This window comes from Coffea arabica, chromosome 8e, assembly GCF_036785885.1.
Source record: "Coffea arabica cultivar ET-39 chromosome 8e, Coffea Arabica ET-39 HiFi, whole genome shotgun sequence".
NCBI classification, from domain to species: Eukaryota; Viridiplantae; Streptophyta; class Magnoliopsida; order Gentianales; family Rubiaceae; genus Coffea; species Coffea arabica.
This window is the reverse complement of record NC_092324.1, coordinates 3,392,681-3,405,273: the sequence shown is the minus strand read 5'-3', so window position 1 is coordinate 3,405,273 and position 12,593 is coordinate 3,392,681. Positions and strand designations below refer to the sequence as shown.

Sequence of the window (12,593 nt, the reverse complement as noted above, 5' to 3'; positions counted from 1 at the left end):
CCAAGTACTAGATGAAAAAAAAAGGAATATTGAAGTAAAAACAATTTTTTTGGTGATCTTCTGCCCAAAAAATAATTATCATCCAGTTTGTTCAATATTGTTATTATTCTAAATTTTGTGTAAAATTCAAGAGAATTAAGACAATTATCATACTAGTTATTTATAGTTTTCTATGCAGTTATTGTTGGAAAAAAAAATATTGCCATTAGTTACTGTTGGAAAAAATATTGCCATTAGTTATAGTGTATTATACAAAATAGCAATTGTCCCTCCTAATCTTGGATCCTAGCTCTGTCACTATTAATAAGAAACCTAATTCGCAAGGTACAAACATTCACAAATAATGTGTATTACAAATCTATCATTCAAATTTTGAGTGGTGAATCGTGCAGCACAAGTGCGTTAAGGAATTTTATAAAATATCTATATGACCTTGGTACAAATATTTTATAAAACGGTGTAAAATGTTTCCTCATATAGATCAACCTTATTATTTTGTTCCCAAAACCTATTTCTAGCAACTTTTTCCATTTAAAAGTATGCTCCTTATTCGCATGCCCGTACTTTGAAGGTAAAAACCGGGAATGAACATAAGCATTCCCTACAAAAGAATTTATGACAGTAGTGTGTGTTTTCTTATTCTTCAAAGTAACTAATTAAATGTAGTTAGAACGCTCACAATTCTCTCTCAAAAGCGTGATCTGGGCAGAGATAAAATCTGCATGCTGCGCATTCAAAAGCCTCCTCCCAATCCAATCTGTTTTTGCAGTCTTCACAGAAGGATTTGTATTTTGCTTAAAGAACATGAATAAGAGCATGAGAATGACTATCCACATTCAAGAAGCGTCTGAATTTCATGTCTAAATCTACCAAATGGGGAAGCACACTAAGGATGCAATGAATAGTCGCATTCACGCCTTCAATGCCCATCAAATATTGCAGGTGGACGGCCCCAGGCACATTATTCAGTTGGCCGTATGTTAGAACTTAGAAGGGACTAGGGAGAGCTTCGAGTCTTTGATCTTGTTGACTGCCCCTGGATTTCTGAAGATGCCTTTCACGTCGGAAACAATACCTTGCAATCCCCCTTCGAAGCATGGCTTCACGGCCTCTTCCAACGAATTCGTCTCATAATAAATATCTGTCTGAACATCAAACTCAACACAATCGATGGGGTAGTTAGAGGCTGTATTGAAAGAAAGGATGTGATTCTCCTTAATGGCCTTCATTCTCCCATCCCACGACTGCAATAGATTCTTTACGTTCTCCCCGGTGTCGATCACCAAAAATTTCAGAGCTTTAAACGCCGATCTCCCCATTTCCACACCTCCAGGAAGGAAGCGCGAAAATGATATTTTCTTTCTAAGGTTATGGCTTAGACCTCACGTCCATTTTCTTGAATGAGAACGATAAAGATATAGTACATATTGATAAGGGTTTATTTTATGTATTTTTAAGTGCATTTCATTAGTTAATTTTGATTTGATTATTTAGTTTTATAACTAAAATAACTAGGTTTTGGTAAAAATCTACATTTTATGTTAAAGTGGCTAACATTGCATTTCTATTGATTTTAATGGTAAAAACTTCATTTTCTTGCAGGAGTAATGATTCAATCACCAAAGGATGTCAATTGAGGGGAAAAGTGGATAATTGGTGATGAATTTAAGTGATAAAGAAGAAATGAAGTGAATTGAAAAAATGCAAGTGAAAACAACTTTGACACATTTTCGTATTTTGCCTATATCTAGAGCTACACATATTGGATTGAGATGATATTTACACCATTTTGAAGCTAAGAGATAGATCTAAATTTGGTATGAAGACATCAGAATCCAATTCAGCCGTTTTCTCAGTCAAAAGGTCTAAATACCAAAATTCAACACTGCTGTCCAAAGTTGAAAACATGGGTTTGATTAGGTGATAGTATTTTGATCATATCTCAATCTACAAAACTCCGATTTGGATGATTCTTAAAAAAGCTAATTTAAAGGACTACAACTTTTGTGTTTTGCACAAAGGTTAGTTCGACCTCGATCATAGAAAAAACCGCAGTTGAAATGAGGTCAATTTCACAGAGTTGAAAACGCGAGTCAACAAAACGTGGCTTGAAGCCGCGTTTTGTCAAGTCGCATTTTGTAGCCGAAATTCTGCAATTTGTTCAGCCATTTCTCTTATGTTCACACCACTTTCCAGCTAATTTTGGTAAGGGAATTCGGTTGCACATGCTTCAGAAGACAAAAAGGAAGAGGTATAGCCAAAGTTCCAAGTCAAAAACCATTGTTTTTGACTTTCTTAACAAAATGAAGATTTGAGAATCAATCAAGAGGAGATGTAACGGTGGAAAAGGGAGCTTTTGATCAGTTTATAGGCAGAGAGAAAATAGAGGTCAGATGACATAACGGGAGAAGCTTCGAGTCTGCAAAAATGTAGTTCTTCCATTACCTTAGTGTAGGATAGTTTAGCTAGTTAGTTCATCCTTTCTTGTATGTTAGCTACATGAAGAGGAAGATGAAGGATGAAGAAGGCAAGGAGATGAACTCATGTGACAAGGGTTACATTCCTTCTAAACTCTTTATCTTTTGTATTGGATTCTTAAGTATGGTTAATATGCAAGTTCTGGATTTTATATTTATTATGTATTTTTAAAGTTTATACCTTGGGTTTGGTTGAACTTCCTATGATTGTTAGTGTTTATTATTTGGCTATTTGATTGCTATTATTTGAGCAAGTTATTTAGCACTTTAACTCTTAAAATCATGATTAATCTGGTACCATTAGTTGTGATTATCTAAGGTGTTATTTTTGCAATAAAAATTGAAATTTAACACTGGTTCAAGAAGTGCTAAACATAGAAAGTACACTCACGAGAGTAGAGGTGCACCTATGCGGTTTTAAGTGATTCATTTCATGTAATTTCATTGAAAAAATGAACTTGTAACTAATTTCTTAACCATGAGAATAGGTATAGATTAGTTATGAGTATAATTGATTCACTACGAAAGTAGGATTCATGTGCATAAGGAAATTACACCATAGCTAGCCAAGATAGTAGTTCTCAATGATCCAAATATAGCACTTGCATGAGTAGTTAGGGATATCATAACCTAAGGAGTTTTTATTATTTTGCATAAGTTCAGTAGGTTTCATTTTTTATATTTCATTGATAGTCTAAATAATAGAGAAACTTTAGTAGTACCGGTAATTGTTCAATCTTTCTCGTGGGATCGACCCGATATATGCCCTAAATTACTAGTTGACCTGTATATTTGCAGTGAAACGGGTGTAAATCGGATTTTAACTTGTACGTATATCAAAACCCAGTCACATGTTTTGTAGGATATACCAAAATACGTTTTTCTCTTAGTTCAATGAAGTGGTGTTGGGATGCAAAAAATGTGATCGACAAATTTATGAACCAGATTTGTATGCTTCCAAACAATTGTGACAGTTGAAGAGAGGAATCAAGTGAATTTGGATTAATGTTCTAATTGAATGCTTTTATATCATTGTATTAGTTAATATCAATTATCAAGAACTAGAGTTTCTTGAATTGACAGCGAAGTCGTCAAAGTCCCAATTGAAATTAAGTGTCTGGAGACTTTCTTGAATGTCTAGTCGACAATTCATCAAATTCCAGATCAAGAATTCACAAATCATAGGCTAAGTCCTCACAATAGTTTCCCATGTTTGGGTATGATGCATTGTCGTTTTTTGGTCTTTTCTGCAGGATCACATCACGACATGCAACTAGATGGCGTGCGGTTTAGGTGGCTTGTGACTTTTTATTTATTTATTTTTGTTATATTTTTTGGTAGGTATTGTCATTTCCATTTCTCTCTGTCGTTCATCAAACTAAGGATGAAGTAATTAAGCTTCTACCACTGACACAGGATTGTGAGCTTATTCTGGGCTATATCCCAACCACAACTCATAGCCAGTTGTAAATTTATAGCAAAAGCTTAAAAATGGATCAAATGCATCTAATCATTTATTCGAAAGGGTCCGTAGATAAAGCTAGCATCCAAGTGTACAGAATGCAAAATTGTGCCAAGATGTTTTTTTCCCTTTATCTACAGCTAGTTGCGATTGAAATTAGTAACATTGCCTTCTAGGTTGTCTCTAAACTTTGTTTTGCATCCTTAAAAAGCAATCATGCAATCTTTGTAAGCCCAAGCATTCCGTTTGTACAGAAGGAATGTTATATAGGAAAGTATTGTGATGGAAAGTGAAGTAAAGGAAAATAAAAATGAGTTTTCCATTCATGTTTAGTTATTAGAAACAATTAAGAAAATATAGGAAGTTAACGGCAGTTAGTAGCAGTTATTAAAACTTCTGTGAGTAGCCAACTATTTTCAGTACCTCAAATTTTCTCTCTACCTCTGTTCTTCTCCAAATTTTCTCTATTTTTTCTTCTTTTTTCAAAAGCTTTCCCTTACAGAAGGAGACTACACCATGGTCTCCCTCCCATGAAATTTGTTTTATTTTATTTTTCTAATAAAGTTTCTCCTATTTTTTTTTATTGAGAGTTTTTTTGTTTCTCTTGGGGATCCTAGTGAATTTTATTTTTGGACAAATTCCACTTTACCCCCCTGTGGTTTAGCGTTTTTTTATATAACCCTCTTATGATTTCAAAAGCTATACATAATCTCCTCATGATTTGGATTAAAGTGTCAAAGTGACGGGAATGATCATTCTTAACGGAGTCACCTAAAATGTTAAAAATACCCTTATGTAAAGTTCAAAATTATTTATTAACCAAGGGCGGTTATGTGTATATTTTAAAAACCATAAGAGGGTTATATGGTAAAATATTAAACCATAAGGGGGTTATATGATAAAATATAAAATCATACGGGGTTAATGTGTCATGTATTTATAAGGGTAATTTCGACATTTTTAGAAGTTCTGTTACGAATGACTATTTCCGTCACTTTGACACTTTAATCCAAATCATGAGAGGGTTATGTATAGCTTTTGAAATCATAGGGGGGTTATGTAAAAAAATGCTAAACCACAGGGGGATTTTTTTTTTTTTTTTTTTTTTAAATTGTAGTCTTTTATTGATGAGAATAATTGTTACACACAGAGAAACATCATTTTGAAGTACATGATCGAACTATAAAGACAGCAAATGAACCAGAGATGTTTGGTGCTTTGTTGAAAAGCAAAGTAGCTCCAATTCTCCTTAATCCTCAGCCCTTCATACGCTTAATTTTCCGAATTGAAGGCATCCCTAATCTGTCGAGGCGAATTGCTCCACGAGCCATAGTTGGGAACATATGGAAGGAGTCGTATAACTTGAGTTGATGCTCTGGATGAGAGACGCCCACATTGGACAATGCATCAGCGACTGTGTTAGCTTCCCTATAACAATGTGAAAAACGATCAGGATCTTCCACGAACTGCCAAATCTGCCTAATCTCTCGTCGAATCTTCCAAGGGCAGTGTATACGTTTCTGAAGAATTCCAATTAATACCAAAGAATCCGATTGAATATAGAGATTTTCAAAACCCCTATGTATGGATGTTTGAATGCCAATAAGAAGAGCCCGGGCCTCTGCACTTAGACATGTAGTTTCTCCAAGATATGCCGAAAAACCAATCAAAGGAATACCATGTGAATCCCGAAGAACCCCACCTCCTCCACCCAAACCTGGATTACCCTTAGAACAGCCATCTGTATTTAGTGTAAAACGACCAGTTTCCTTTGGTTCCCAATAAACAAGTTTGTACGTGAGATAAATGTGAGATGAATATGGCCAATCGTACAAATGATAGAATGAATGAGCCTTGAAAACCTGTTTGAAATAAATTTCCACAATGGTCTGAATTTCCAAGGAAATGGCAAGACAAATGGCGCGCGATCTCATGTGGACATCCTCAAATAATGCTTTATTTCTTGCTTTCCAAATTTGCCAACATACTATATTCGGAAGAATTCGTCCAATGAATCGCTGTATCTCTGAATCATATGAGTGCAACCACCAACCCACTATACGGGAGCGTAAAGAAGAACCAGGAAAAGTCAATCCACATGAAGCTCCAAAATAATTCCAAACTGTTGAAGCTATATGGCCTTTGGAAAATAAATGTTCAATTGACTCCTCAGAAGCGGAATCGCAGCAGAAACACTTTGATGGTAAATGTAAACCAAGTTTACATAACCTATCCGGTAAAGGTAGCCTCTCCAGCAACAATCTTAACATGAAGAATGAAATTTTGAGTGGGATCTGAGGATGCCAAATGCTATCAAAAACCATAGACTTGTTTCGTGCTTGCCTAATATCCTGAAATGCCGAAGCTAGAGAGAAGTTTCCAGATGTTGTGGACATCCAAATGACTTCAGCTTCACCCCAGTCTTCCGGGACTGGATGCTCTAAAATAGAGGGAACCAAATCTGTAGGCAATGTTTGATATAATCTAATCACATCCCAGTGTCCATTGATGATAAAATCACCAAACGACAAATTAGAGACCACCGTCATACGGAGAAACAAGGCACCCCCTCCCAACCAATTGTCGTACCAAAAATGACAAGCTCCGTTTTTGATATCCCATAGCATAGATAGTTCCACTTGTCGACTTACATTGACCATCCTTCTCCAGATTGCGGAATCCATTGATCTGATTTCTACCTGACAAGGATGTAGTAGTCTACAATACTTAGCTTTCATGAACGAAGCCCACAACGAGCATCCCTTTCTGAAGTTCCACCAAAGCTTGAATGAGAATGCTGTGTAGATGTCCTGTAACCTGCGAAAACCAACTCCTCCCTCATCTACCGGATAGCACATTTGAGACCACCGTATCCAGTGAAATTTAGACTCTTCAGAGGATGACCCCCATAGGAAGGTCGAGAAGGCTTTTTCTATAGTTCTAAATACCTTACCTGGGATAACCGCTGCTGACAACAGATGTACTGGCATCGTTGCTAACACATGTTTGATTAGAACTATTTTACCTCCAAGAGAAAGCATCCTTGATTTCCATGACCTTATTCTCCCTAGGATAGATTGGCAAACTTCCCCAAAATATGATGATTTACATCTGCCAAAGTAGAGGGGGAATCCCAAATAACGTATCGGAAATGGGTGATAATTGAATTTGGTTATACGTTCAATCACCCTTCTTCGTGCCAGTGATATCGAAGGATGTACTAAGTAACAACTTTTCAGCACATTTATCAATTGTCCAGAACACCTTTGATACGCATCTAGCACCCGCATGATAAGCTTTAGAGAATAAGAGGATCCATTTGAAAAAATTAGAATATCATCCGCAAAAGCCAAATGAGTTATAGTAGGACATGCAAAGGGGACTTTGAAACCCACAAACCCCGGTTGCATAGCAAGATTATTCAATCCTCTAGATAACACCTCAGCTCCTATGATGAATAAGGCAGGCGATAATGGATCACCCTGACGTAGGCCTCGTGTAGATTTGAAGAAACCATGTGATGCCCCATTTATAATGATGGAAAACCAAACATTGGAGATCAATCGCCAAACCAAATCAATGAATCTTTCTCCAAAGCCAAATCTCCTGAGAACACCAATGATATGATCCCATGCCACTCGGTCATATGCCTTAGACATGTCCAACTTCATTACCACATTACCACCTCTAGTCTTTTTCCCAATACCCGACACTACCTCCTGTGCTAGCAAAAAATTTTCTGTTATATTACGGCCCTTTACAAAGCCTGTCTGCTGGGGCGAAATAATTTTGGGCAAAAGAGAAGCCACTCTATCAGCTAAGATCCTGGATAACAACTTGTTGAAGAAGTTACACAGACTGATTGGCCTGTAATGAGAAAATTCCTGAGGATTTGGGTTTTTTGGAATTAATACAATTGAGGTAGATGTGATAAATCGAGGCAACTCTGCCCCACAGAAAAAGCTGAGAATTGCCTTGTAGACATCTTGGGCAATAATTTCCCAGGCGAATTTAAAAAATTTGCCTGTGAAGCCATCGGGGCCAGCAGCACTATCCCCATCCATTGACTTTAGAACTCGATGAATCTCTTCAATCGAAGGCACTTCTTCCAATTTTCTATTTTCCTCTTCCGATATCATGTGCGGGATCATATGTCGCATACCAGAAGATGACTCAAGATAGCCAGTGAAGAGATCAGAGAAATATGATATGGCCTCAGTTGCTATATCAGCATTGGTGTCCACCCAAACTCCGTTTGACTTTTTTATACGGTGTATCATTCCTTTAATCCGTCTCTGTCTTACGACCGCATGGAAATACTTTGAATTGCGATCTCCCTGTTTAAGCCATTTTGCCCTGGCTTTTTGGCTCCAAAATTGCTCTTCTATTGACAATGCATTCCGCAACTCTGCCTGAGCCTTACTGAGCTCAACCTGAAATTCCTCCGATGCATATTGATCCATCGATTCTTCTGCTTGTTTGACCACCTCTTCCGCCGAACGTACAGCATCAAATATATTCCCAAAATGTTGCTTGTTCCATGTATGAATAGCCCTCCTCGTTGCCAATAATTTAGAGCACAAAACACGTAGCGGAGATCCACTCACATCTTGATTCCAAGCCTGTCGAATCACATCCAATAGTTCTGGTTTGGTCGTCCAGACATTCAAAAATCTGAAAGGTCGTGGACTATTGTCTGATCGATCAGAAAAAGTAATTTTCAATGGTGCATGATCCGAGGGATGTCTTGGGAGATGGAGTACAGAAATCACGTCTGAGAAATCCAAACAAGACCCATTAATTAAGAATCTATCCAATCTCTTTGAAACCCGAGCTCTACCTCTCCGATTATTAGACCATGTGAAACTAGCTCCTGAAAAGCCGACATCCAAAACCCCTGCCTCTTCCATAAAAGACATGAAATCCGCTCCTTCCGCTATAGCAAACGGACGTCCACCTCGTTTTTCGTGAGGGGCTAAAATAACATTAAAGTCCCCCCCAATACACCAAGGTAGTGAAACAGGCTTATCATTTAATAATGAACACCATAAGCCATAACGCTCCTCTAATGAACATTTAGCATGGACAAAAGACATGATGATTGGAGAAGAAAACAATTGACTTTGAACCTGTATGGAAATATGCTGATCCGAACTACCAATAATGGAACACACAAAAGGGCTACTATAGAATATCCAAATATCACCCGATAAGTTAACAAATGAATAATCAAATAATAATCGTAGACGAATGGACTCAATTTTGGACACGTCTGACTTTGGTTCACAAATGACAACAAACTTCAAATGGTGAGCACGAACTAAATTTATCAATCTTCTTAGATTAGGGGCTTTAGCAACCCCTCTGATATTCCAAAATAAACCACTAATCATGAGAAAAAACCTGGAAAGAGTTTTGAGATGATGTTGCTGAACGTAGCTGTCTGTCGGATGGGAAGCCAGCTCGCACACCCTTAACACGATCTTGTCGGCAATCCATTTGAACACCTACAGATTGGTCAATGTTTAGCGTGTGTATTGATGGCTCAGCCGACTTCTCACGTGGTATAATCAATCTCGGAGATAGATTTCCTACGTTAGTTGGCAAAGCTACTTCATCAGCCGCATTGGATTTGGAATCTTCATCATCAGCTCCACGCAATTCGACATAAAGATTATCTATCTCAGTGGTGTCGGACCTTTCATGATAAACTAATCCCAAGTTATGCTCCTCAATAAGCTGGGGCCCCGATGAATTATTCCCATTGGAATTGTCGGGCTGTTGGTTAATTGTGCTTGTGGTGCTGATCATTTGATGCTGAACCATTCCCACGTTATGTTTCCTGAGAATTTGTGGCCCCTCACAATCATTTCCATAGCAAACTGTCAATTGGTCTTCCATGACCGAATGCTCCTTATGGACATGCATGGCGACATCAGCAACCGACTGTGGATGTGCATCAGTATTTGAAGCTGCTGTTTTTTTTCCCTCCTTGACCGCATCAGCGTCGGCATCTGCATCGTTTTGCTCAGGTGTTCCAGACTGCTCCATTGCACCTATTGACGTTCTTTCAATTTCAATTACTCCCGGAAGTCGCACCTCTTCAGTAGCTGACTTGAATTCCATTGATGCTTTCCCTTTGGCTTCAGTGTTGCATTTGTCAGCAGTTCCCTCAGATTCTTTTGTTACAGCTGTTGTAATTCCTTCGTCTTTTGTCTCACCAGAAATTTGCATTTGTTCAGGAGCTGTTGTACCCTCTTTTGATATTTTTTCTTTAGCTTCTGAGTCATTGCATTCATTTGTAATGACTAATTTATGTTGAGTATTTCCAGATAGCTTTGAACCATGCTTAGTCCTTTTGGTTTGATTGTTTTGGTGTTGATGTCCACCATCGATGAAGTTCTTCTTACAGTTTTCAGATGAATGACCCAATCTCCAGCAAGATGAACAATAGCTTGGCATATCATTTGGTACAATCGTTTGCCAAAAGCCGGTTTCTCCTTCAACCGCCACCCAGATTCTCGATAAAACAGGCTTTGCTACATCAATCTCCACGCATACCCTTGCCACACTAGGACGCGTCCCAGCAGCCGTTGCCGAATCCAAAAACAATGGTCTTCCTACTGGAGATAATATGGAAAACAACGAATGTTTATCAAAAAAATGGATAGGTAAATTTGGAAGCTCAACCCAAACTGGAACCAGAGAGGATTCTCTGAGCACATGAAATTCCCGGGACCATCGAAATACACGCATTGGAAATTTGCCTAATTGCCAAATCCCTCTCGTCCAAATCCTGTTAAAATCTGCTTCAGCGGAGCACTTGATCAGAACATGCCTGTAATCCATCAAGCCAATGAAAATGTGGTCTTTTAGGTTTAATGAAGCAAAGAACTTGCGAATATCTTCTAAAGAAGGTCTCCCATGAGAGAATTTTCCAACTAAAGACCATCGAAACGGCTCCGAAAGTTTTTCTGCATCTGCTCTAGAGAAAATGACTGCAGCTTCACCTTTGTAGACAGTCGCTTGCCGAATTGGGATAAATGATGTTGAAGGTTGTGAAAAAAGTTGGGAGAAAGATTTTTTTTTTGTAGGAGATCCTTGCCCCTCAGCCGACGGCTGAAGGGCAGCCATGAAACGTAGAGCAAACTGAAGAAATTTTTAGAGAGAGAGAGAGAGAAAAATACACAATGGTTGTTGGATAATGCTCTAAACCACAGGGGGATAAAATGTAATTTGCCCTTTTTTTTTAGTTCTCTTAGGGATTCCTATAGAGATTTTTTGTGTTTTTCCCTTATTTTATTGTTAGATCTGAATTTATTTCAGTTCTAGTAGTCAGATTTGAAATTCATTTGGATCTTAGATCTATTTTGATAAATCTCATTATCATTATTGAAATTTAAAGCTATTGATCAACAAATTTGACAATTATAATATGCAGAAAAAGGGAGTTTTAGCGATTTATCCATTAGAAGATAATTTTAAAATTTATTGTATTTTTAGATACTATTCATAATTTTTCAGATCTATTGTATCTGTTAAATTATAAATCTACAATTTCTAGTAAATGTTTATCATGTCATTAGGGTAATGATGTAATTCAAATCGTGTTGGACTGATTTTCAGCAATCTATTAATGAAATTTACTTTTTATCAAAAAAATTATTTTCTTTCAAAATCCTGCAAATATTGCAAGACACAAAATGCAAGAAGTGCACAAAAGTACAAGAAAATTATTTAACATTCCAGCCAACCAAACATAAATGAAAGAAAAAATAACTAACTTTCCTTTACTTTCTCATACTTTTCTCTACAAGAAAAAAAAACTGTCTAATAGTTCTGTTAATACATCGATTTGTGCTTACCGCCTAAACTAAAATCAACCTACGGTTATTGAAGATTGAAGAAATGAACCAATTTTGAGCAGCAGGTTGGATAATGAGAGTCCAATTTGAAGGATACCCTCAACCAGCCTCTCTTATGAGACTAACCCAATGAAATTTTCTAAGAAGAAAATGAGTCAGCATTTATAAAAAGGTTAAGAAAAATTACGTTTGGATCATGAGTTTCAATAGAAAAATTTTAGAATATCTCCTTGACATATTTTTAATTATTTTTTTAATCTCACATACATCAAATTATTACATTATTTTTTTTTATAAAATTTCTCCTCTCAAGCATATTCACGTTTAAAACCTATGTAAATGATAAGGAGACCTCTTTTAAACTTTCACGGATTATACTAATTCAGATTGGTGAGGAAATTCGGTTTTAAAAAGTTCAATTTTCACATACTCTTGATCACATATATACATGACCATAAGGTTCATAACTTTCTTTTTTTTTGTAGCATTTTATTCGTAGGAGTTTGTAAGTTAGAAGTTCATAACATGCTAGAAACAATATGAAAATCATATATCCTTTTAATGTTATTTTTAGTTTTTTGACCCGTTCTTTGCACGTAAGAAAAAGCCAAAGAAACAAATATCCTTGATCTGGTTTTGTGAAACTTTCCCTTTAGCCTGATATTATTGCATAAACTTAATAGCTTCTGGTTCCTTTTGTTAAATTAGAATTCCCTAATTTCCAATTGTTACTGAGGAGAGAAGAGATAGAGACAAAATGAAAAGGTAATGATGACGACGAAAGAGATG

General features: G+C 36.9%; 1 protein-coding gene across 1 annotated transcript; it reads right to left on the bottom strand.

The window, feature by feature from the left end:
• Positions 1 to 5,195: 5,195 nt before the first annotated feature.
• On the bottom strand, positions 5,196 to 8,849 carry LOC113703843 (uncharacterized). Its single transcript, XM_027225325.2, has one exon. It carries the CDS (start codon positions 8,847 to 8,849, stop codon positions 5,196 to 5,198), a length of 3,654 nt encoding a protein of 1,217 aa, XP_027081126.1.
• Between the last annotated feature and the right edge of the window lie 3,744 nt (positions 8,850 to 12,593).

Bases quoted from the DNA above. Each gene is read 5' to 3' on its own strand.
- LOC113703843 (XM_027225325.2), bottom strand. From the start codon at position 8,849: ATGGAAGAGGCAGGGGTTTTGGATGTCGGCTTTTCAGGAGCTAGTTTC.